This window comes from Cyprinus carpio, chromosome B6, assembly GCF_018340385.1.
Source record: "Cyprinus carpio isolate SPL01 chromosome B6, ASM1834038v1, whole genome shotgun sequence".
In the NCBI taxonomy this organism is placed as follows: Eukaryota; Metazoa; Chordata; class Actinopteri; order Cypriniformes; family Cyprinidae; genus Cyprinus; species Cyprinus carpio.
Genome location: NC_056602.1, coordinates 25,531,752 through 25,559,245, shown reverse-complemented (window position 1 = coordinate 25,559,245; position 27,494 = coordinate 25,531,752). Strand labels below are relative to the sequence as shown.

Here is a 27,494-nt window from a genome sequence, read left to right as displayed (position 1 = left end):
GTTGCAGCCGGGGTTGACGTCATTCAGGTACGTTCAGGTAGTTTGGGAAAAGCTCGTCAGGTGTTGTTTACGGTTTCGACGTGTGTTTTGTTTCCATGTTAAGATGAATAAGGAAATAGCACCACAAAATAATTTAAAATGAAACTGAACCTATCATTCCCATTGAGTTTGAGTTGAAGTAGCTGTGCAATAAGAATTATTATTATTTTTATTTGTTTTGACATTTTAAAACACTGTCACTTTTTTTGGATTAAAATGAGACAAAGAAAAATCCATTTAAAGTCAAACCAGTTTGTCAGTTTGTCAGCTGACGTATCCCTTTGTTTACAGACCGCTTGCCTCCAAAAAAGGACATAAGCTCTTTTTACTTTTACTATTCACCCTTTCATTATTATAGACTTAAAGAGATGCTTGTATAGTCTGTTACTATGATTCATATTTTTTTTGTATTCATAGCTGTCAGAATTATTGAATACATAAATGCACTAATAGCTAGATAACGGCAATAATCACCACATGCATGTTGAATTTGTGTCTTAAAGCAGACACTTTCTTACTTTCTTACTTTAAAAAAAAAAACACCTTCCTATGGGAGTGCATAGGTCTATGTTGATGATTACAAGGTTACCAAGGTGATTGCTTTTATTTTGTATACAGTACCAATGCAGACAGTGTAAGTGTACATTACAGTGGTATCCAGTAAATGATGACAGATACACTTTTTCATAACATATCATATACAGTACTTCCTGTATGGCTTACATATGCCATATCCTGTAAAGATACAGTGCCATGCTGTCTTGATTTATTTTTCTGCATATCACATACATCTATTGAAAGATGAATTAAGTAATGCATCTCTGGTGTTTTTCTCTATGTGGTCCATTTATACCAAACTGTTCAATAATATGACCACTAGAGGTCATCTGAAGGATGTGTGGGGGCAGACCTTGGCTGCTTTACTGAAATTATGTAGACAGTTTCCTGGAAGGAAGATGGTTGACTTTTCACCTTGTTTTCAATGATGTCTGCATTACTGCACACACCTTTAAAGCCTTTCAGTTTTGGAAATATGTCAAACATCACACACATAATGCAGGGGACAAAACTTTTATGATTCATAGGCACAGTAATTGCGACACTGTAAGCAATCAGCAAACCAGATTTGGCTTTCAGTGATGTGGATTACGAGAAATGCACCATGTATTTCAGACAACATTGTATAAGGAAGTTCCTCTTTCCATATTTTTTTTGAAGATGTGATTTTGATTTATGACTAATGACTGTGCTGTGCTCTCATCTCTTGATGAAACTTGACCACATAATATTTAGAACTTTATTTCTTTTGAAATGTCCCCTGTTGAGCTATTGAGACAAACAGGTAATAGGCTGATCTGATGCAAATTCTGGAGTCAGCTAGATTTTTTTTATATAAATATGAAATCTTTTTGAAGGCACAACATGAAAACTGTTGTCACTTTGGCCTTCAAGTGAGGAATGGTGCCCTCAAACTAAATGGAGTATGAGTGCAAACAGAAAAACACATCTGTTCTCATTATTCTACACATTTGCATTTGGAGGTTTCAGTGTCCAGGCAAGGATATAGGGATATAAAGAAGATAAAGTATATGTTTTGTTAAAGATGATTAATGTTTGCTGCATATTGCTTCTAAAAATACACATGCTTACTAATGTTTTTTTTTTTAAACTCCTCTGTAATGAAGTTGGTTTTTATAGCTAAACATGCTACTGTATGAACTGAATCTTTTTCTTTGATACACCTTAATGATGCAAACATTAAAAACCACTAAAAAGTATTCAATATCTTTGAAGGCGGTGCTTGTAAATGTTGGTATGGCAAATTATGTGGGAAGGTTAAGTTTAAATGGGTATGAATGCATAAGGGAAAGTTCATTAGCCATTTATTTTAATTTTAATTTCATTTTTATTTTCATTTATTTTCCTGAGGATGGTACTCCCCTAGTTATGCTTGGAGATTTCAACATCCACCTAAATCCAAAAATAGTACTGACCTTAATGTGTATCAGTCACCCCTCTCTTCCTTCTCTGCTCATGTCTCCACTGCTAAAAGGACATACTACCATAATAAAATTAACAATTTGTCTAACTCTCGCATGCTTTTTAAAACATTTTCCTCGCTCCCTCCTGCATCAACTCTAATAGCTGACATCTTTACCACATTTTTCATTAATAAAATTAAAAACATCAGTGCACAATTTTCCACACCACAATCCATCAAGCACATCTCACCAGCAACATACATACATCTCATATCATCATCCAACTCAATTCACTCTCTGAGGCAGCCATCAAGTCTCCAAACTCATCCTTTCTAATCAGATCCGTACTCACTGTCCGCTACGATCCTATCCATCTCATCTTCTTCAAGCCATTTCTGCGATAATGCAGTTGTAGCCTGCACTCACTACGGCACTGTCATTAAAACCGCTCCCTCCACACTGGTGATTTAGCCCTTAGGGCGGCTTTAGACAGCATGCTCGTAGATATATCGCCCAAAGATTCAACCCACCCTCAGAACTCCAACTCTTTTAAGAGAACTACAGACCAGATCCTATTCATCTCCTTCTTCAAGCCTTTCATGTGCACTCAAAATCATTAACTTGAACTGGAGCTGTGTTCAACATTTAGACTCTGCCTAACTCACTACTTAACAACCTCCTTGACAGCAACCAATCTGGCTAAGAGAAGTGGACATTCAACTGAGACTGCCTTGCTCTCAGTTGTTGAAGCCCTAACAACTGTGTTCAGAGCGGAATCCAAATCTTCAATACTTATCTTGCTTGATCTGTCCAATCTGCTCAGAGTTGACATTCAACTTAACCACCAGCTCCTCATTTGTCAACCCTACTGGCAAGAGCGGAATCCAAACCGCAATCCAGTGGTTTAAGTCTTCCGCTACTCAGGTTTAAGTCTTACCTATCAGATAGGTCCTTCAAAGTGTCTTGGAGAGGTGAGGTGTCCAAGTTGCAACATCTAACTCCTGGGGTGCCTCAGGGCTCAGTTCTTGGACCACTTCTCTTCTGTGTCTACATGGCATAATTAGGTTCTGTCATTCAGAAACATGGCTTTTCATACCACTGCTAAAACTGTCTGGTCCTGCAGATTTGCTTTATTCAACATCAAGAAGATCAGGCCCTTTCTTTCGGAACATGCTGCACAACTCCTTGTTCAAGCTCTTGCTCTGTCCAGGCTGGACTATTGCAATGCTCTCTTGGCAGGTCTTCCAGCCAGTTCTATCAAACCTTTACAATTAATCCAGAACAGCAGCAAGATTAATTTTTAATTAGCCGAAAAGAATACACGTCACTCCTTTGTTTATCAATTTGCACTGGCTACCAATAGCTGCTCACATAAAATTTAAGGCATTGATGTTTGCCTACAAAACCACCACTGGCTCTGCACCCCTTTACCTAAATTCATTACTTCAGACTTATGTGCCCTCTAGAAGCTTGCGTTCTGCAAGTGAATGTCGCTTAATTGTGCCATCCCAAAGAAGCACAAGGCACTTTTACAGACTTTTAAATTAAATGTTCCCTCCTGGTAGAATGACCTGCCCAACTCAATCCGAGCAGCTGAGTCCTTAGCCATCTTCAAGAATCGGCTTAAAACACATCTCTTCCATCTTTATTTGACACTCTAACTTTAGCACTCACTATTCTAATTCTATTCTTTAAAAAAAAAAAATCTAACTAGCTTTCTAATCTTTTTGTATTCTGTTTTCTTTTCATTTATTATACAATTAACAACCCCCCCCCCCAAAAAAGACCTCTAACACTAGCTTGCTCTATTCTTTTTCTATTCTGTTTTCTTTTTATTTATTATATTATTTAAAAAGCCTTGCTATGTGTACTGCATTAAGCTAACTGAGACTTGTTATGGCACTCTTAAATCATTGCTCTTTTGTTGATTTTGATTGCTTCCATTGTCCTCATTTGTTAGTTGCTTTGGATAAAAGCGTCTGCTAAATGACTAAATGTAAATGTAAATGTATTTTATGTTTTCCACCATTTTATTCACCCATTTCTTCTTATTATTCTTTTTCAGGTCACTGTCAAATCAACCTTTAGAGTGTCATAGTAATAATATAATATTTATTTTATTCTGAACTTTACTCTAGTTATTAGACCATCATGTGACCATTTTGAATTATTGAGTGAGACAGAAACATCATGTAAATAATGAATGAAGAGGGTGTAACAAAGTTGGGTAATAGAGAGTTGGAGGGACAGACGTGAAGCAACTGGGGAAATCCCTCATGGTATGAGTAATATTCATTATCTGTTTTACTGCTTAATTGAGGTAAGAGGAAGGGAGATTCAGCACGTGAACACAGGTAGACGATATTCCCATAGTCATGTTAGGCCTACATAATTACAACAATCGATATGGTAGCTGGGTGATCTACCCGTATTTATGTGCCAAACTCGCCTGAGGAATTTTCTTTCTCAAGATAACCCGTAGGCCTAATATTATGACACAGGCAGCATATCTCGCACATGAGATATGTACGTGTGGAAGAGGTAGGTCAGCTCTTATGACTTTTGTTTTGCCCGAAGCAGCGTATGCGTTAAAGCAGAATTCGTGCTAATACCTATACATTTGTGGGGTGTCATGACTCATGTGTCATGAGACACTTTATACTCTCCAGTATGGTGTATTAATCTAAACTTTCGATATGACCTGAGTTTGTGACTGAACTGCAGGTGCTAGCAGCAAAAATCTGCATTATTAAAGAACCAAACAAAACACTTTAGTCATTAAGTTTCTTTAATGTATACATGCAAAAACAGTTGATAATTACAGATGCAAACTGCAAAATGCCATCAAACTGTAAAATGTAATTTATAACAGAAAATGTGTAGCCTGTTGGTATCTTAAAAAGATTTGACAAAGCTTTGTACACAAACCTTGCTTTAATTTTAAGATGGACATCCAATTGCAGTTCAGAAAGTTAATCAAGTGTTTATTCAGTAACCACTCTGAGATGGACATCCAATTGCAGTTCAGTGAGTTAATTGAGTGTTTATTGTTTGAGAGTTATGATTGTTTTGGTGTTTTTTTTGTTAAGCCTGCATTTGTATATTTATACTGTAATGGCTAAGTACAATAATACGTGAACAAACATGTTGTGTGAAACTTTTATTTGTTAATACTAATTGTTGTTAGGCTATAGGCACCACCTGCTTAGGCCAGTTTTTGTGATTAAATTTTGTGTAATCAGGTATTATGATGATGACTCTTTTTGTCAAGTCATTTTGATTATGAACTTTATGAGTCAGACATGACTGAAAGTAGTGATATCTGAGTAAGTATGTTATTTACTATGTGATTACTCATTGAACGTGAAAGGTGGCCATTATGCAGTTGACAGGGGGATCAACCAAGTGATGTGGAGGCCACACTTCCTCTCATCTGATTTTTTCCCCTGTATATTGCCAATGAGCTGAAACTGTCCTCCATACTGAAATCAAACATTTTGTCTCTTTTTGTCATTGCTAGATAGTGTTACTTTAGAAGAATTACATTTGCTAAGAATTACAGTATTACTGGTTTACACAATTTTATTGTATACTGTCCATTTCTTTAACATCTGAGATTGTTTAAAACAGTTTTCTGCCTTGCTTTTAAGATGTCTACGAATGTGGCATCCAGTTGTACAAGGTAGTAAGTCACTGTTTGGTTTTTCATTGGTAGTTGCCATGTTTTTTTCTGCTCATTTGCATGAAGTTGACCTCTGTGTGGGAGCCACTGAAAGTGAATGATGACTGGTCACTTTTTTGTTGCAAATAAAAATGCCACTAATCATTGTCACTAAACATGTAAATCCATACGAAATATTATTGTAGTTTAAAGGGATAGCTCACCCAAAAATGAAAATTCTGTCATTAATTACTCACCCTCATGATGTTCCAAATCCGTAAGACCTACGTTCATCTTCGTAACACAAATTAAGATATTTTTTATGGATTCTGAGAGCTCTGATTCGTCTCCTCCGTGTCACCCTGGCACCATTTTGGAGAGTATCCATTGAACGTAAATAGCGTAGGCTATGCTGTTCTGTGTCAGCTGCACAGCATACGCTATTTACGTTCAATGGATACTCTCCAAAATGTTGAATTGTTGAATAAAGTCTTTTTTTTCTTTTGCGCACAAAAAGTATTCTCGTAGCTTCGTAAAATTACGGTTGGACCCCTGATGTCACATGAATTGTAATGTTTCTGGACCTTGCTGTCTATGGGAGGGTCTGAGAGCTCACGGGATGCTTAATTTAATTTGTGTTACGAATATGAATGGATGTCTTATGGGTTTGGAACGACAAGAGGGTTAATAATTAATGACAGAATTTAAATTTTTGGGTGAATTTACCTTTAAAACAGTGGCTCATGGCACCGCTGCCGGTTAGTTTGATTCTCGGGAAATGATAAAAAGTATACCTGTAGTGCAATGTAAGTTGCTTTGGATAAAATGCCAAATTCATAAATGTGAGTTAAGTATTAACCTTGATGTTTAATTTAGCATCACTTGGGTAACCATATTTTCTCAAATATAACAAAACAAAACATGTCTAAGAAAAAGTATTGCAATGCAGTTTTATATAGTGCATTCAAAATAAACATACATACATACATACAAGGTACAAAGCTGTTATTAAGATTGTATGTTTTACTACCCTAAATGGTACATATTAGTACCTAAAGTGTACATATAAGTATTTTTGAAAGTGTACTGACCCAGCAATAGTTCTGTATGCTTTTTTCTGAGAGTGTGGGAACTGAACCCATGACTTTGGCATAAATTCAGATTTCCAGTGAAAATGCTGGAGACTCGTAAGTAAACATAATCCCTAAATTAGTAAGTGCCACCGTTCTTTGATTAAACCTGCAATCACCTCAAATATCGTCTGGTCTGCATACTAAAGTTACCACAGTAATCAGGATTGCGTGAAAGTACAAATCGTGCCACGCTCGGGTTATAGGGGTCAGTTTCTTTCACTTTCTGCATGTTGTAGATGTAATCAGTCTTACCCAGCTTTAACTTGCTAGTAAAGTTTTCCAGCCGCAGAGCTAGAGAGACCTGAACGGTCTAAACAGTGCAAGACTAGAACAAAATGGCTGGTCATTAATTGTTTATAATCTCTCTCCATACCTGTTTGACCTTACCGTGCACCTGACCAGTTAAGTATATATGAGACTGAGGGTATCTCCAGGGTATTAAGGCCATTGCCGGCTTTGTGTGATTTTTCTTTCCCCAATCTCCTAATTGGTCCTATCAGTGGTTATCAGTGTAGTGTCAGGTTCTAGAGATAAAAGCAGATAACATTAAGACACATCATTAGGCATCTAGTCCGGAATGTGGTGTGACCGGTATAACTGCTGAGGAGATTTTAATATTTATTTTAAGTATGTTTAATTGTTTTTGTTTATTTAAAATATATTATTAAATTATGTAAAATGCAAAGCGTAGCATTTCAAAAGAAAAAAGTGTTTTCCACTATTTCTTTCTACAATGTATTTGTTTCACAAATTTCATTTTCTAGTTTGACCATTCGCATAACACTTGCTTAAATTAACATGTATGAAAATATATAATCAAACTATTTGATTGCTTTGCTTGGAAACCGTGTGTTCTCACGTACCTAAAAATACACCAAACTATATTTTTATTATGACAAACAATACTTCAGAAATGACACCACTCAAATGACAGTCATATAATACCTAGCATTCCTCTTACATAACCACAAAACACTAACAGCATTCTCTTACATACTATATACATAGTTCAGTATTTGGTTACTTTGCTGTCTCACTGCTCAATATTTTAGTATCTCAACTGGACACTCACCTCTAGACAAGAGTGCTTCTTATGACTGCCTGTCAAATGACTGAAATCAATCAAGTCTTGAAATAACCTTACAGGCAAAGCAATCAGAACAAAATGCTGATTGAATGCAATTCAAATAGTGAGGGTGTATTCATTCCATATATACTTAATTCATTCCAAATTCAGGTTCTCTTGAATGATGTGTAAATATTTTGATGTACTGTAAAATTAGATTTGTTGAAGCTTTAAAGGGTTAGTTCACCCAAAAAAGAAAATTAGCCTATGTTTTACTCACCCTCAAGGCATCCTAGGTGTATATGACATCTTCTTTCAGATTAATCCAATAGGAGTTATATTAAAAATTGTCCTTGCTCGTCCAAGCTTTAGAATGGCAGTGGGTGGGTGTTTTGTTTTTTCAACAGTTCAAAAGAAGTCAAAGCGCATCCATCCATAATAAAACGTGCCTCATACACCTCTGGGGGGTGAATAAAGGCTTTCTGTACCGAATCGATACTTTTTTTTCTAAGAAAAATATCTTTATTTAAAATGTTAGTAACACAAATGATAATTTGTAAAGAAAATTACAGAGGATTTCGAGATAAGCCAAGAGGAAACTTTGCTTCCTTTGCTCCTGTAAACAAACTCGTGAGACTAGCATATCTCACAGGTGCCTGTATTGCGCATATGTCCTTCGTTCATCCATCTGGAATGGCTTGCACATATGACAGTTATGGGCTATGCCTATGTCCTACGTCATCTGTCCAGTAAATGGATATTTTTCTTACAAAAAATCATTTGTGTGAGGCACGTTTTAATATGGATGGATGCGCTTTATTTGACTTCTTTTGGACTGTTGAACAAAAACACCTGCCTACTGCCATTCTAAAGCTTGGAATAGTAAGGATAATTTTTAATATTACTCTGATTGGACTCATCTGAAAGAAGAAAGTCATATAGACCTGGGATGGCTTGAGGGTGAGTAAAACATGGACTAATTTTCATTTTTGGGTGAACAAAACCTTTAAACAGAATAGGTATTATTAGAGTATGTTTTACAGGTATATACTCCTTCTACTTTAAAAATTTGGCATTTTATTCAATGTGTAACTTGCCATTTCTTCATAATTATTTCTTTGTGAATGTTACTATCAATTTTTCAGAGTGAGAATTGTTTCTACACCATTTTTTTTTAGTGTATATTTTATATCACAGCTTAATTGAATAAAAGATAAATATGGAAAGCAAAAGTGGTATTGGGACAAAAGTATTTGGTAAGGTCTTCGTGAAGACCAAACCAAATATTCAAGCCAAAAAATTTGATTTTAAGCTGGTAATTCAGGTCATGATGAAAGTGAGGAAGGACATTGAGTTTATTGAGGGATGACCAACTTAAAATGCCTGCTGCATCTGCGTACTTGACATACACACTATAACAACCCGTTCCTCGTAGATGGTGAGCTTTTAAACATTAATGCATGCACACATACACAAACAAAATTGCCTTAAAGATTAATGTGCTCTCATTGTGGATCTTGCACTGTTTAGTCTCCGTTCCCGAAAAACTCCACAGGTCGTGCCAACAAATCATGGTGGCTCTCTCACCTGTCTCAGTGACCTGAGATAAACTTTTTAACTTCTCTAATACTGTATTAAAACTTAATGAACCACACACCACTACCCTCTCAAATACTAAGAGCTGATATCATGATTTATGAATAATAAAACTGCAAAACCAAAGATGAGAAGAATAGCTTGTAATGACAGCTGGTCTTTTTCTGTGAAAAAATAGGAAAGAAAAATTGACTCAAGCTATATTGAATGTATGTTAAATGTAGTTGTGCTGAGCGCGATGTTTTTGGGTGGTGTATATATATATTGCAAAAGTGCAATGAATTAAAAACAGGAGCAAATGTTTTCAGCGCACCAATTTTTCTGTCTTTTATGTTTTATTTTATGGATATCTTTGTTTATTATTATTATTATTATTATTATTTTTTACAATAAGTTTATTTTACTTTGTATTGAGTCGCTACATAATCATACGATGAGAATGTATGTGTCCTTGTGAAATCACACAAAGCTGGAGCCAATAAATTTAATATATATTTCATAAAAGGCACTCAGAATATCATGAATAAAATATAGTGCTTAAACAATCAAAATATATCATACAGCCATAGCATACATTCATGAGATGCTAAATGCCATAATGACCACATAACACTGGCATTATCACCTTCGTAAAAAATCTAAATAGAACTCTCAGGATTTTTTGAACAATGACTTTCAATATTACTATTGATATTACACCATACTATGACATAAAATGCATGCACAAGGGAATAAACTTAAGATTTTTCCATTGACGCAATGGAGGGATGATTTAAATATAATTTTCTACCTCTAGTCAAAGCATGGTCATTATAACAAATTCTTTAATCTCAGTTTTTTCATGCATCTTTTAAAATTTACAACAGCATGATAAAAAGCATTTTAAGATCTATATTGCAGTTATACATTAAGTGTCTGGAAAATGCAATGTTACCTGCTGGCATAAGTTCATTTTCAAGCTTATTGGAAAACTTATTTTAGCTTTCCTGAAAAGTGCTATATTGCTTTGCTTTAGTCAGTGCTGAAATGTTACAATCAAAATTTGCTTTGGAAACATTTCAATTTTTTTTTCTCAACTTTGCTTTTTACAAAAACATGCAAATGTGCAATATTTTTAATGCAAATAAAGCATGAAAAATTCTCTCATAAAAGGGAATTCCTGCAATAAAGAAACTTCAAGTTATGGAAACACAGATTTGTGATGAGCATAACGCACCTTACTCTTATTCCAAAGAGAGATATTGTACTCCTCAGAAAGACAATATCTCATAAGTGAAATAAAACATCATCATCATCTATTATAATCCTGGACAAAGACAGACATGTGTGCCTTATTGCATGACAAAAACTTTATGTAATTCCTTTCATATGCTTATGAATGTTACTAAAATGCTTGTAAGATAATAATTCTTCCTTTTCTGTTTACAAGATAAATCCACAAGAAACGTCCTGATGTTGCAAACATTTACAAGTACGTCGTTAGGCTGGATTAGATGATATATTTGCTGCAATATTTTCCTTCTTTTGAAGTGGCTGATCATTAATTGGTTTCACTATACAGTACATGCACTGTGTTATCATGCTCTCTGCCTTCATTGGCTTGTCAAGTCAGCATAAATTAGTGTGATACATAGAAAAATAACACTTTTTACCTCCACCAACAGAACCAACCCAAATTAAAGCTTTTTTATATGTGCACAGTTTGACCAACAAGTATTGTATAACTTGTATAAATCCATGCTTAAATTCTTGTGCGTTTTCCAGCCATACATATCCATGTGCATAATGAGTAAGGCTGATAGTAGGCCAATGAAGCCTGTAGGTAAAAAAGTGCATGTATCCTACTAGCTATCATCAATGCTTGTTATATACATTCGGTCAAACAAGAGTCAAGATATGATGTAAAACCAATTGAATGAAATGGCCAAGCAAAGGTGTGTACCAAAACTTGAACTCACTCAGCATAGGAATCCAAAAAAAAATTATAATAAAAAAAATCTCACCCTAAAGATAGAGTTCTAGTGTCTCATTCTGTGTGTGTGTTGACAAGAATAGAAACACCAGAATAAAATGTGGGACGAGGAGCAAGCAGATGCTGCCACAGCACGGCGGGTCATCCAAATATAACATACTTGCATGCGTAGGATACTGCATTTAAATTCCAAACGGGCCTGATTTTGTATGACAACTACCAGGGCTGTTAGAGGAGACATTCAGTGACATTGAAAGATGGATAACAGTTTGGCATAAGCTTTTTCTTTTACAAGCAGCAGGGACAAAAGGTGATGTCAGTGCAAAACTCTAAAGGAAAGACAACATCAGCAAAAGGTGGTGCTGGGTGGATGCTCAGAGTGCAGATTCATGATTCCTCGGCATTAATTTGAGGGACTCTGCAACACAGGCACTTAATCGCGATTAATTAAATGCTTGTTTTGACCTCAGTCAAACGCAGCCGTTTGCCTCGCAAATGATGACATGAGTACTTTTTTGTCTTCCGAGTTTCATATTCCTTTTTCGGTTCAGTGCATTTCAGTTTGTATTAGTGTAAAGCCTTAAAGGGATGTTCCTTACAATATTTTTTGCTTTCTTTTTGTAGATCGTGATTCTGAGGTTTTATAATCATCCATCGAAGGTGTTTTTACCAGCCTTTGGCTAAAACAGCATCCTGTTTGAGGTCTCCCTTTGAAACAGCATGTTCTGTAAAGGTACTGTTTGTATATGCATAGCATTAGGTACATTTGTAGAACTCTTAATTAAGCAGTTGTCAAACCATAAAACCGAGAGTTTCTAAGTGCATTGTTGTACAGTCATTATTGCTAGTCATGCGAAATATACCAATCCATAATACCAATTATGGAATGCCGTTTTTCCCCGTCTGCCAATTCCCATTGCTCTTGTCCAGCGAGTAATTGCTTTCATACTTCTCTTCAGAACTGCTTTTCTGATTTGCAGCAGCCTCAGCAGCAGCTTCAATCATTTGTTTCTCTGCCTGCTCCGTTTCACGATGGTAGAAGTAGTTGAAGTTGGAGACGATGACAGGAACAGGAAGTGCAATGGTCAGCACACCAGCGATGGCACAGAGGATCCCAACCATCTTTCCCCCCAAAGTGATAGGGCACATGTCGCCGTAGCCAACCGTCGTCATTGTGACCACAGCCCACCAGAATCCTTCCGGGATGCTCACGAACTGAGTATCAGGTTCGTCAACCTCAGCAAAGAAAATGGCACTGGAGAAGAGGATGACGCCTATGAAGAGGAAGAAAATAAGCAAGCCCAGCTCCCTCATGCTGGCCTTCAGGGTTTGGCCTAGAATCTGTAGGCCCTTGGAATGGCGGGACAGCTTGAAAATCCTGAAGACGCGCACTAATCTGATGACACGTAGTGTGGCCAGAGACATGTTCTGGTTGGCGGTGGGGTCTTCATCATGGGTGGCCATCAGTTCCGTTATGACGGTAATGAAGTAGGGCATAATGGACACAATGTCAATCACATTCATAATATTGCTGAAAAACTCGCTCTTGCTGGGGCACACTATGAAACGTACTCCAAGCTCAAAACAGAACCAAACGATGCAGATGGTCTCCACCACAAAGAAAGGGTCAGTAAAGACAGAGAGTATGGCCTTAGGACGAGGAGTAGGGGACAGAAGTGTGCCGTTGCCGTCACGGGTTAAGTTGACGAATGCAGGCATAAATTCACGATCATCACGGAATTCCGGGAGCGTCTCCAGGCAGAAGATACAAATAGATATAGTGATGACAAAAACAGACACTAGGGCCACTGACCTGGCAGCACTGGAGCTTTCTGGGTACTCAAAGAGCAGCCAAAATTGACGGTGAAGCTCACTGGTTGGGAGTTGAGGCTCAGGGTCTTTGATGAAACCTTCATCCTCCCTGAACTGTTCCATGACCTCATGGCCCAGTCGATAGAACACTATCTCATCCGCAAATACATCCAATGGCACGTTTGCTGGCCTCCGAATCTTACCTCCAGACTGATAGAAATACAAGATTCCATCAAAGCTGGGGCGGTTGCGGTCAAAGAAATACTCATTCCTCATGTGGTCAAAGTAGTCAATCCTCCTCATGGGGTCTCCCAGCAAAGTATCTGGGAACTGATTCAAAGTTTTAAGTGTTGTTTCGTACATCATCCCTGAGACATTGATAACCACTTTTTGTTCGCCCTCCTCAAATTTCTCCTTTTCAGCAAAGTAGTCCTCGCAGCAATCCTTGGCTACCTTTCCTAGCAGAGCCTCATTGGGACTGCCCTCGCTGCTCATCAGAACCTTCCAGTTGGAGATCAGGCTGTTACAGCTTGATGTTCCTTTCTTGCTCAGTGTTGGTGGAGAGGCCAGCGAGTGCCTCGGCTGTCTTCCTCTCTGAGGTGAGTGTGTGGGTGAGTTTATGCCACGGGTCCCCTGGTTTGGTTCCGGGGCATCTGAGGTGGGAGAGTTCGGATATCCTGAGTCACTTGGGTCTCCCAAGTTGATTCCGATGTCGTCTAGGTTCTCAAAGTTGACTAGAGGAACCTCCATGGCCTCCCTCCCCTCCCTGGGGCTGAGCTCAGGCTCCTAACCCAGGATGAAATGACAGATGGCCAACCAGCAAGCCCACTCCGCACTGCAAAGTGCAAAGAGATCAAAGAAGATTCAGGCTGATTCTGAAGCAGAGAGCTGAATCCCAAGATAGTGTCACCTGATCTGCAGATAAAGACAAAGGGAACAAAACAGTTGTGTTACTGCATGGAAGGTGAGGTGCACCTTGGGCTAGGAAACAATTAAAGCAATCTAAAGTAATATAAACTCAAAGAATAAAATGTAGGCTGACATGATGCCCACAATTGCAGCAAAATTAAGAGTGTCATTATTTATTTACCCTTGTTTAAAACCTGTATGACCACCTTTTCAAGGCTTTCAAAAATACTATTAAAATATAATGTAATATGTGCTAATATAGTCCAAGTCTTCTGACACTGTATGATAGCTTTGTATAAAGAACACACTGAAATTTAACAGTGAATCTAATGCTCATCAGATCTGTCTAAGGGTCTAAACAAACAAATTATCTAAACAAATCATTCAAACCTGTCTTGCTAGCTAAATCAGCCAATTCAATTAAAAACATTTATCAAAAAGAACAATTCATCAGAGATGAGAATGAATCCAGCACCTCTACCATCGTCTTTGCTTTTCTCATAAACACATGTCATGGTTTTCAGTGAATAATACTCTAAATTAGTGACATTTTTTATATTAAGTTATACAAGCTTGGCATGGTCAATATCCTGTAAGGATATACATTACAACTAACAGATTGTATTTAGTCTCTCCTTGAAAACTCCTTGAATGTGCTTAAACAAACACAAATAATGCATTCAAACTGAACATGATTTTCTGTCCTCTGTATCTACTGCCAAGTGTGCTTGAGAGCTGAGAACTGCACTTTATCATCATTTCTCCCTTATGGCCTTTTGTAGCGAGTCACACACACATTTTAATTGACATCTTCTGTATTGTAGTACAAGCATTTACAGCAATAGAGCTGTACTCACACTGTTGCATTGCATATGGAATTAATAATGCTTTACAAAAGGGTCCAGAAATTGGTTGCAGACCCATTCAGCATGATTTTTGGGAGAGAGTCAAGAAATATTAAAAGATTAAATCCTCTAGAACCAAACACAAACTTAATGTTCCAGGTGTAATATAAGTTGGACTTGTTTTGACATCTGTGACAATTCCCACAGATAGTAATTTTGACTAATTTTTAAATTTTTACAAACAAACAAAAATGTATTTGTTTATACATTATTTATTATTATTAATATTATTATTTAACAAAAATTACAGATTGAATTGTTTCCAAAATGTAGTATTTGAGCTGTAAAATTGGTTCAATCATCCTTTTATCTGTGGGACTATGCTCTACTAGGTAGATTAACGTCTGGTTATCTGTTAAGGTTGTAATTTCTTTAGCTGGATTTTCAGGTAAGCAACACATTGTTACATCACTTCCTGTTCTTTTATCCTTGCACACATGGAGTGAAAGCTACTCTGTTTACAAGCTTTACATGTTCAAAAAATATGTTTTGGGTTATAATTTGCACAGATAATGTTAGTAAATAATTACACTAATCTTGTGCTATACTTATTTAGAAATTATTTTTATTATTATTTATTATTTTAATTATGTTGTATTTCTCTCTCCTGTGCAGATCATTTGTTGCAGCCAAACAGTTCATTTGGCATGTCTGTGCAAATGGTGGGTCTTTTTTAGAATGTTAATGATTGTTATTTATAATTAATGTTACAGTTTAATTTATGCAAACATACTATGCTTAAATTATTTAAACCAATTGGAAAAGAGTAATATTTTTTGCAGCAGTGCGCTATGGTACAATATTACGGTAAAAGTATTTTGAATTTGTACAATTTGATTGGTTAGTTGTTAGTTTCTGTATTAATCAAAAGCATCTGTGACAGTTTAACACCATTTAAGTTTTTTCTTATATACACACTCGACACACTTTATGCCAAATCCAACTAAAGCAGCTTTTGGATTCCAGTGCTGTTCCTCTCGGGGTCAAAGGTGCAGGTCAAAGGTCCAGTTCGGGCCTCTTATCTACAGCGTTCTATTTTCCAGAGAGTTTAATGGAGACAGGTAACCATAACCTGAACAGAAGATTTAAACAGCTACCCCTCGTACCACTTGACACCATAGAACCCACAGCCACCAAAGAGAAAAGCTTCTGGCTCCATGACAGCTTGTGTGGCTGCACTGGAAGGTAACGCACACCTCTCACCTTCGCTCCGCGTTATATTCCATTGACCCTATTAGTATACAGCAGGGCCTATCTTTTCCATTGTCAGAGGAGTATTGTTGGATGGGTGGGTTACACAGGCAGTCTGTTTCATGTGGCCACATTTACAGCAGTGGCGAGTACCTTATTTATTTAAGGTAATTTTATTTATTTATCTATTTATGGTAAGTGCTGGTGTTTAGTTTTTAAGGAAAAGTTGACCAGTGTCCAAGAAAGAATAATAACATCGTACTGCTTAAATTGTTATATACCCAGCTGTAATGGCCATATACAGTATGATTCTGTACAATATTTGCATAACTTAAAGGGACAGTTATATAGTTCACCCAAAAATAATTGATTCATCCTTATATTGTTCCATACCTGTATGGATTTCTTACTTCTGTGTAATACAGTGAAGATATTGTGATTTATTCTAATGTCGTTTAGAGCCCAACTTTCTTCAAAATATATTCCTTTATGTTCTACAGAAGAACAAATAAAGGGTTTTGGCCAACTTAAAGTTGATTCAAATAATCATAATTTCAATTTGTGTGAACTATCCCTTTACATATATTCTATTTAAAAACAGCTTTTTACCAATTCTGCATCTTACATGGTTCTGCTGCCTCTATTTTAAGTATACTCTTCTCATAAAGACTTACGTTACACAACTGTAATATTCTGCACTGCCTTTGTTAACTGTATCCCATGCACTCTGCACCTTTTGTTTATTTATTATTTATTGAACTTCTTTATATTTATTTATTTCCTACATTATTCAACTAACTGCAACGACCTTGTGAAAGAAAAGGAAACTAACCTCATTATACCTGTTCAATGACCGTAAGAAGCTTGACTTATCTGATACAGTATATATGCTAAGTATTAACTACTGTATATACTCCTTGTAAATATAAAAGTTTTTCTACTTTAAAATTTCCCATTTGATGTGTTACATGCTATTTTTTACTAGTAATTTCTGAGTGAAAATTGTTTCTACACCATTTTTTTCTTGTGTTAATAGCACAACTGCAGGGTTTACAGATCCACATATGAGGGTACAGTTATGTAGCGAGAGCAGGATGGACAAAGGTTACAAGTGACAGAAGCTTCCATCGTTATCCTGCAGTGCTTCGTCTGGGGAAAATGCTGAAGATGTGAAAATGCACCACAGACAGAGATGACATCTATATCCTTCAGCAGTGTGTGTGTGTGCTCGTGTGTGTCTAGAAGATCGATCACCAACGTGTGGGAAAGTTTCCCCGCATGCATCACAGGTACAAAGCCATTGTTTTGTATCAAGCACCTCAGGAGCAGGACACTACCATGTGCACGTGTAAAGGCACATTATATAAATTTTGTACTGTATGTGCTAGATTGTGTGCATAATTCTGTGAAAAAATCGGTTTCATATATCCGAATCAGCACAAATCATCACTCTGGCTTGAATCGCAGAAATTTTATTAGACAATATGCTGTAGCTGTCTTAGTTTCCAAGTCTGATTAGTAGCAGCACAGAATGACTAACATATACATTTTCAACTTAAAATGACAGTTAACCCAAAAATGAAAACTCTTTCATAAATGCTTATTTACTCTCATGTCATTCCAAACCTGTATGGCTTTCCTTTTTCTGTAAAAAACAAAAAATGTCTGTTTTTTTTTGTCCATACAATGGAAGTCAATGGTCACAAAATCATTCTTCAAAATATCTTTTATGTTCCACAAAAGAATAAGTCATGCAAGTTGTAAAGACATTAAGGTGAATAAATGATGACAGAATTTTAATTTTTGGGTAATTACCCCTTAATTTGAAAATGTATAACTTCTGTGCTACTATGATTCAGGTATAATGTCTATCTGATAAAGGGTCACTATCCCTTTAAAATATGTAAAGAAATTGAAATTGAGAATATAAGGATTATAATGAATCGCATAATTCAAAGATGTACTAACACAGATATTTAAAACTGCACAAATGCCCACATACATATATTAGTCGTAAACTCTATTCTATTCTATTCTATTCTATTCTATTCTATTCTATTCTATTCTATACCAAAAATCAATATCACATCAAACAACAATCTATTTCTAATATTCAACTCACTCCTCAGTTCTTAAAGCTAAATACAGCTAAAACTAAAAACAATCTTTGAGCACATACTGCATGAAACAATGTGGCTAGCTGGAGATAACAGATAACAAATAATCTTATTTTGTCTTTCTAAACTTCTGTAACAGCCCCATTCACGTCCAGTAAATTCATTTAGCTCCAAATTTGATCCAAAGTCGTACTTCTAACCTTTTTAAACCAGAATCCAAAAGACCAAAATCACATTCTTAAGCCCATCGAAAACCAAACACACACAAACGCTCAATGAAATACCCACCAGGGAAAACCTCTGGAGCAGGATGGTCCTTCTGTGAGCGGTGTGTTCCAGGAAGAGTGGGGCTCCTCTTTTCGCCTCTGTCCCTCTCTAGCCTTGCTCCTCTTCTCAGCCTGCATTACAATCAGATTTCTGCACACCCTTGTGTTCTGTTTAAGCTCTCTCTCTTTCAGTAATCTTATGCCTCCTGAGTAACTTGAGACCCACGACTGCCATCAGGGAGACGCACGCGATCACACGCACACACACACCTTACCTTTCGCATCTGGCTTGGCTTTTTAAACCTTAGACTGGGTTCTCCTTTCTGTGTGCGTCTCTCTTGCTTTCTGTTTGTCTCTGCTCAGTTGCTGAAGTGTTGGGGTGTCAGAGGAGGACCCCACGGCACCGGAGCCGGCAAGAGCTCTGCGGGGCAAACAGCGCTGAGTAAAGGATGGCAGGACCTGAGCTCCTGCCGAGTAAGCAAACAGAGCAACATCTCCAGGGCGCGAGAGCTCAAACACACACACATACACGCACACGGAGACTTACAATTACTCTCATTCACACTCACAAGTTGCATAGACATATGCAGTTACACAGACACTAAATCTATGTTTGGAGTAGCATACTATTAATACTATTACAGTATATGTATAGTATGCAAATGCGTAGAATACTTGGAAGACAAACTCTAAATATTGACATTTTCAACTTTATACATAGAAAAGTGCTATGGAATGGCACTCAGTGTCGAACTTCATTCTGGGCATTGAAAGAGATTAACAAGTTATTGACTTTAAACCAAATAAATAGTTTTAATGAGTTAAAATTCATACATTAGATGATTTTTTTTAAAGATATCAAGAAGGATTATACCATATATGGTCCATACAGTACAATTATTGAATGTATATTGTATTCCTTGATGCAGTGTACTATTACTTTTAAAAGTCATAATTCTTTTACATTTTTATGATTTGTAAAAAATGGAAAGTAGTCTCTTATGCTCACCAAGGCTACATTTATTTGATCAAAAGTACAGTAAAAATGGTAACACTGTGAAATATTATTACAATTTAAAATATCTGTTTTCTATCGTATTATATTGCAAAATGTAATTTATTACTGTGATGCAGAGCTGAATTTTAAGCATCTTTACTCCAGGCTTCAGTGTCACATGATTCTTTAGAAATCATTCTAATATGCTGATTTGCTGTTCAAGAAACATTTCTTATTATTATCATAAATGAAAACAGTTTTGCTGCTTAATATTTTTGTAAAAACAATATTTCACTTTTTAAAGGATTCTCAAAAGTTCAAAAGAGCATTTATTTGAAACAGAAATCTTTTGTTAAATTATAAAAGTCTTTACTGTCACTTTTGATCAATTTAATGGATCCTTGCTAAATAAAAGGATACATTTCTTAAAAAAGTAAGTCTTAATAACCCCAAATTTTTGAACAGTACTGTATGTGATCTAGTTTTCTAGAATTCTTTACCTAAATGTACCTCAAGAAATAACCATGATACATTTTTCTTCAGGATACTTTGATAAATATGTAGCTCAAAAGAACAGCTTAATTTAGTATTCATTTATTTTTTTATTTTTTTTGAATGGTAATGTATAATTGGATTAAAAATACAAAAACATCCAAAGCCACTCACTGAATTATACATAAATGTACAAGGTCATGTGACACTACTGTGACATGTGACACTTTTTTTCACTTATAACAAGTAGTATACAGTACATAGTGTTCTTTAAGTAGTAAGCTTTATTCTATGCTGAACATTTCCACACTTTTTATATAATGCACACATCACATATGTTCTGGCCTGTTTCCATGAGCTCATGGGACCTGAATTGGCATCACTGTCAAACACATAAGCACACACATTTACACACACTTTAACTCGCATAGAAATGCACACAAATCACATCACATACATCTCGGGCTCCTTCCTCCCCCATTAGCTCAGGGGACCTGACTCGGCACCCAGTATCACTGTCAAACACACACAAGCGCGCACGCTCTCGCACACATACACACACAAACATCTGCAGCAGTACTCAGCAGCGATTCAGCTACATGGCGCAGTCCAGAACTTTAAACTGCTTATACATGAGATCCTGTGCAATTCTGTTTAGGGTCCAGAGGCAGAAGTGAAAGGGGCCATTCATCAAGTCTTCTTTTAGCCTCTTGCTGATGTCTAGAAACTGCAAATGAGACATGCAAAAAGGTAAGAATGTATCTAAGTGCTGCAGGACACTGATTTGGTTCCAGACAATCTGCGTGTCTCTATAAATGTTCAGCAGGGCCTGAGTAAGGGTTTTGAGTAGGTCGCAAAAGTGCTGAATGATCCACTGTGGAGCTCAAACAAAGGGTGAGGAGAAGTTGAATGTCACCCAATTATTGATTGACGGAAGACAACGAGACATTGGTGGCCTAAGTGTTCGCTGTATCAGTTGATTGGATATGTGCTAACCCATCATACTTTGGACGATGTGAATTCATGTCATGCTTTAGTTTCAGGGATGACACATCCACGGATCGTTCATGGACCGCCTGATGCATGTTGCACGCAACAATGGCTGGCTTTTCACACTTTGTGAGAGTTTGTGCACAGGTTTTTAACATGACATCTTATGTTTACAAAGGTACGTAACAGGCTCTTAGCTAACAGGGAATGTTCTCTGAACTTTGGCTAATGTTCTGGCAAGGTTCTCTCAAAGTTATGAACAAATGTTCTTCCAGTAACATTAATAGAATGTTTGTTCAGTATTCCATGGTACTTTAGAATGTCCTCAAAATGATAGCATAAAAATATTATTTATACATCTTTCATGCAGCATTTAATTTTTCTTGAAACGCTTTAGTTAGACAATCATTTTGTTATTTTTTTATTTTTTTTTATGTTTTATACAAAAAAGTAACATTCTCATGATGTTTGCAAAATGATGGAATGGAATCTTCCCTTAAAATTCTCACAACCAATCGTAAACATGTTAGAATGAATGTGGATGTTTTGAATATTCAGAGAACATTAAATTATTATTTTTTTAATAACTTCATGGGAACGTTAATGGGACTAGTTTATTTAAAAAAAAATACAGTAGTTAATAATTTTAAGAGAATAGAGAATATAAATCTTATATTTTAAGAAAAAAACTTAAATAAATGCTGTTCTTATGAACTTTATTAATCAAAAATATATTTGAAAAAATAATATATCACAGTTTCCACAAAAAAATTATAAATTTTAATAATATTTCACAATATTACTTTTTTTTTTTTTTTTTACTGTATTTTTGATTAAATAAAAGTAGCCTTGTTGATTTTAAGAGGCTTCTATCAAGAAATCTTACTGGCCCCAAACAGTAGTGTGTTGTTTTGCATATCTCTAGCTGATACAAGCAGCACTTTTGAAAGTTTGCATCTTTGAAGTGGCATGTTTAAAAGAGTTTTATTTGGGGCACTTAGTCTAAAATGACAAAACTTTTCAAAAATGTGTTGACTCTTCTGTTTCTGTTTGGGTAGTTTTGGGATAGATTAAGCTGCAACAATTTACAAAAGTCTCTCTTTGCAAAACTATGTTCCTCAGACTTTGGGGAAACATAATATTATGAAGATTATTCCTAAAATTCCTATTTGTTGCCCACTGCATTTGAAGGACCACTCAGGCCTGTGTACACAAAGCGCTAGAGAACTGATCCTTCTGCTGGCGCTCATTTTGTTACATAACACCAGAATTGATTCAGTAGTCTTGTTCTCCTTCATTATGTGCATATGGCTCAGAAAAGAGTGCCATTCATTGTAAAGCTGAGGTTTCCAATTCTTGTTGTCGTTCTCAAAAATATGTTCTTTAAAACAACACATGGCTTTTGTTTGCTACACAATAACCACACCTGGGAAAAACAGTCATGAATCACATTTCGTCTGAGCTGATTCAAACACAGTTGGCAGTTTTTATGTCAACTAAAGTAGCTACTGAGAATTCATTTGAGCTTGTCTATGCATATGGTAATGGCATATAGAGGACTACGAGGGGCAATTAGTGCAGTGTCATATTCCATATAAGAGCAGAATCTCTCATTCTACATCCCAAGTTTCCTGCACCAGAAAGGCTGACTGTAAATCATTCTTGACGTACTTGCCAACTTAAGCAGAACTGGTGCCAGCAGGCGAGGGTTCGCCTAGATTAACAGAATGAACGGCCAACCATGAATTTGAGACGGGAGACAGAAAGAGATAAAAACGAGAAAGAATGTAACTGTAAATCTACTGCAATCTTGCCAGACAGAAACAGTAAATGGGGGAAACTCCTACAGTCAAAAGTGAATGTTTTTGATGACAATCACAACGGAAAGGGTGGTGGACTGATGTTTTGTGAGTGTTAGTATTTTGATGTTTTCCTGTCTTGAGATTATATGTAAAGGGTTTTAATAAAAATTATAATTATTATATATAATATGATTTGAATGTACATAGACTATTATATGAGCATTATATATATATATATATATATATATATATATATATATATATATATATATATATATATATACATATATATATATATCCAATTATTTTCAGTCATAAGCAATAAAAATATTACAAAGTGTATAAAAAAAATACATGTGTGTATATGTATAATATTCTTGTGATAAACCACTCCAAAGGATGGTACAGTTTTTTACATATTCATTCAAATTCAGTAAAATATTCATTTTATATATATATATATATATATATATATATATACACACACACTGCTCAAAAAAATGAAAGGAACACTTTGAAAACATCAGATCTCAATGGGGAAAAATATCATGCAGGATATCTATACTGATATGGACTGGGTAATTTGTTGGGAATGAATGAAGATGCCACATTGTTTAATGGAAATGAAAATTATCAACCTACATAGGGCTGAATTCAAAGACACTCAAAATGAAAGTGAAAAAAGGATGCAGCAGGCTAGTCCATTAAACTGTAATTTCATTGCAGCAACTCAAAATGGTACTCAGTAGTTTGTATGGCCCCCACGGGCTTGTATGCATGCCTGACAACTAATGAGACGAAGGATGGTGTCCTGGGGTATTCCCTCCCAGATCTGGACCAGGGCATCACTGAGCTCCTGGACAGTCTGAGGTGCAACGTGGCGACGTCAGATGGACCGAAACATAATGTCCCAGAGGTGTTCTATTGGATTTAGGTCAGGCGAGCGTGGGGGACATTCAGTGGTATCAAGTCCTTCATCCTCCTGGAACTGACTGCATACTCTCGCCACATGATGCCGGGCATTGTCGTGCACCAGGAGGAACAAGGACCCAATGCACCAGCGTAGGGTCTGACAACGGGTCCAAGGATTCCATCCCGATACCTAATGGCAGTAAGTGTGCCATTGTCTAGCCTGTAGAGGTCTCTGTGTTCCTCCAAGGATATGCCTTCCCAGACCATCACTGACCCACCACCAAACCAGTCATGCTGAACAATGTTACAGGCAGCATAACATTCTCCACCGCTTTTCCAGACCCTTTTACTTCTGTCACAAGTGTTCAGGGTGAACCTGCTCTCATCTGTGAAAAGCACAGAGCGCCAGAGGCGGACCTGCCAATTCTGGTGTTCAATGGCAAATGCCAATCAAGCTACACGATGCCAGACAGTGAGCACAGAGCCCATTAGAGGACCTCAGGCCACCCTCATGAAGTCTGTTTCTGATTGTTTCCTCAGAGGCATTCACACCAGTGGCCTGCTGGAGGTCATTTTGTAGGGCTCTGGCAGTGCTCATCCTGTTCCTCCTTGCACACAAAGGAGCAGATACAGGTCCTGCTGATGGGTTAAGGACCTTCTACTGCCCTGTCAGCTCTCCTAGAGTAACTGCCTGTCTTCTGGAATCTCCTACATGCTCTTGAGACTGTGCTGGGAGACACAGCAAACCTTTTGGCAATGGCACATATTGATGTGCCATCCTGGAGGAGTTGGACTGCCTGTGCAACCTTTGTAGGGTCCAGGTATCGCCTCATGCTACCAGTAGTGACAGTGACCTTAGCCAAATACAAAACTAGTGAAAAACAATCAGAAAAGATGAGTAGGGAAAAAAATGTCAGTGGCCTCCACCTGTAAAACCATTCCTGTTTTTGGGGGTTTTCTAATGGTTGCCCATCTAGTGCACCTGTTGTTAATTTTATTAATACCAAAGCAGCTGAAATGAATTAACAACCCCCTCTGCTACGTAACTGACCAGATCAATATCCCAGAAGTTTAATTTACTTGATGCTATACTCTGATTAAAAAGTGTTCCTTTAATTTTTTTGAGTGTATATCTATCTATCTATCTATCTATCTATCTATCTATCTATCTATCTATCTATCTATCTATCTATCTATCTATCTATCTATCTATCTATCTATCTATCTATCTATAAATTTAAACATGCCTTTTGAATTTTTTCTTTTGAATTTACTTTTTACATTTTTTTTTTAAATTTCAAAATATTGTTTTTACATTATTTTTAAACCAATAAATGCAACCTTGGTGAGTATAAGAGACTTCGCCTTTTTTCTGTTTAAAATGTGTAAATATTTTATTTTATTTTATTTTATTTTATTTTATTTTATTTTATTGTATTTTATTTATTTGTGTTCTCATGCTGTGCGCTTTTTTTAATTGACTTAAGTAATGAGCAGCCGGCTACAGTTGCTTCGTTTGCATTGCTGCATCACACCCATTAAAGGATTGAGCAGCAGGTTCCTAATGAGGCCAGAAATGATCCACTCGCTCAGAGGGATCAAGCCTATAAAGGGTTCTGGATGTTGTCCAGAGCATCACTCACACAGTATAAATTAGCAAAAGCCTCTATAAATAGAGATAGAGAATGTTTTCATGTAGCGATTGTGGGACTGTCCTTATAATTTATTCGAGAGACACTCGTTCTGTTACAGTAGTGTCATTCCCTCAGCTAAAGATTTCCTAATAAAACAGACCATATCCACCTAAGATTCCCACCTATTTTGGAAGTGATCTCTTCGTAACTGCCAGTTTTGGAAGCAGCCTGTTAGTGCAGCCACCTGTCTTAATTAGTTCCGCAACGGCTCTCACAGGTGCGCGCCAGCTCTCTGGAGTCGTTTACACTTATATCAGTCTCACACTGTGGAGCCATCTGGCCAGCCTATTGTGCAGAGTCGCCCCACAACACCGGTGTTGTTTGCATTGGTTAAGCAGAAGTAATCTGGCATGCAAAAAAGCATATTAGAGAATCAAGGTTTAAACTGAGTTACATCTGAAACTAATGGGGCCTGAAGGTAGCCATGCCCCTCCTGTTTGATTATTTATAGCTGGAAAGCTTGGGCTGATATTTTTAGGGCACATTTCCCAGAACAAGCTGTTTCACACTATCTTGCATGTATTGCAGTACTCTTTCTGACTTTTTTTCCATCTATAAACTTTTAACATTTATATTTGTGTGCTCATTCTGTCCTTGGAGTCACTGTGTGCGTAAGGAGTGATTATAAAATGGCTTTTTTTAAACCATGGCCCCAAAAAGTAGCTGTACATTTACAAATATATGAATTTCATTGTGTATAAATATAAACTAAATGTAATGCAATGGCACATAATGGTAGACTTTCCAACTGGACAATCAGAAAGTGTCATATTCAGTGCCATTCAAAAATTTGGGATAAGTATAAAAAAAAAAATCTAAATAAATGAATACTTTTATTCAGCAAAGATGCATTAAATTGATCAAATAAGACAGTAAATACATGTATACTGTTGCAAAAGATTTGTTTCAAGTATTGTTCTTTTTATTGTTATCTTTATCAAAGAATCATGAAAAAAGTATCAGTTTCAGATATGAAGCAGAACAACTGTTATAAACATTGCCAATAATGAATATTTCTTGAGCAGCAATTTTAATTATTTGAATGATTTCTGAAGGATCATATGACACTAAAGACTGTACTAATGATGCTAAAAATTCAGCTTTGCATCACAGGAATAAATGACATTTTATTATATTCAAATAGAAAACAGTTATTTTAAATTGTAATAATATTTTACTGTTTTACTGTATTTTTATTCAAATAAGCACAGCCTAACATAAGAAAATTAATTCAGTAATCTTACTGACCCCCACCATTTGAATGATCTTCATACTGTATATGCAATATGAATGAGCATTTCTCAGAAATAAGTTTATTAGGCTAAATATAAAATATTACATTTCATTAGTTCATAGGAAGGATGGTTATTGACATTTTTTAAGTGTGGTTTAAATGTCCAAATACTGTTTGCGGCCACTGTAATATGGCTATGCTGTGCCATATCAAGGGTTAACTGTCTCTCATCTGTCTAGTCTTACATGTGAAATGAGACTTGGCCTATTAAGGTCTACAGTTTGTCTATAGTATTTCACAGACCTGCCCACATTGAGGCAGACTGTCTATCACCTTAGCAACATTCTCACAGACTTAGGGACTCTCCGACACAGGCCGGCCTGCTCTTTTCTGCTGTATGCGATCAATAGGGCTGAGAGTAATGGAATGGCTCCATTGATTTTATGCAGTCCAATTCACTTACAACGAGATTATGCCTTCTATAAACAAATGGGTTTTAACATTTACACCTCTTGGGTCTTTAGTTTAACTTGCATTGATTCTTTAAATACTAGTTTGTTTACTGGCTGGTTATGAAAATGGATCAGATGGTAAATTTAACAGCATTGATACTCCTGCTTTTTGGAGGGTGGTGTTTGTTATATTATATAATTATGTGTTTAACCAAGATTTACTGTACATCTTGTTAACTAGAGAGCAACTCCTTGAGAATAACTTGAGGTTA

At 36.5% G+C, this 27,494-nt stretch overlaps 1 protein-coding gene across 1 annotated transcript; it reads right to left on the bottom strand.

Annotated features, from left to right (window-relative positions):
• Positions 1–10,029: 10,029 nt before the first annotated feature.
• On the bottom strand, positions 10,030–14,203 carry LOC109088707 (potassium voltage-gated channel subfamily A member 10-like). Its single transcript, XM_042726484.1, has one exon. The coding sequence runs from the start codon at positions 14,009–14,011 to the stop codon at positions 12,329–12,331; it is 1,683 nt and encodes a 560-aa protein (XP_042582418.1). The 5' UTR covers positions 14,012–14,203; the 3' UTR covers positions 10,030–12,328.
• Between the last annotated feature and the right edge of the window lie 13,291 nt (positions 14,204–27,494).

Coding starts and splice junctions, on each gene's coding strand:
- LOC109088707 (XM_042726484.1), bottom strand. CDS start 14,011: ATGGAGGTTCCTCTAGTCAACTTTGAGAACCTAGACGACATCGGAATC.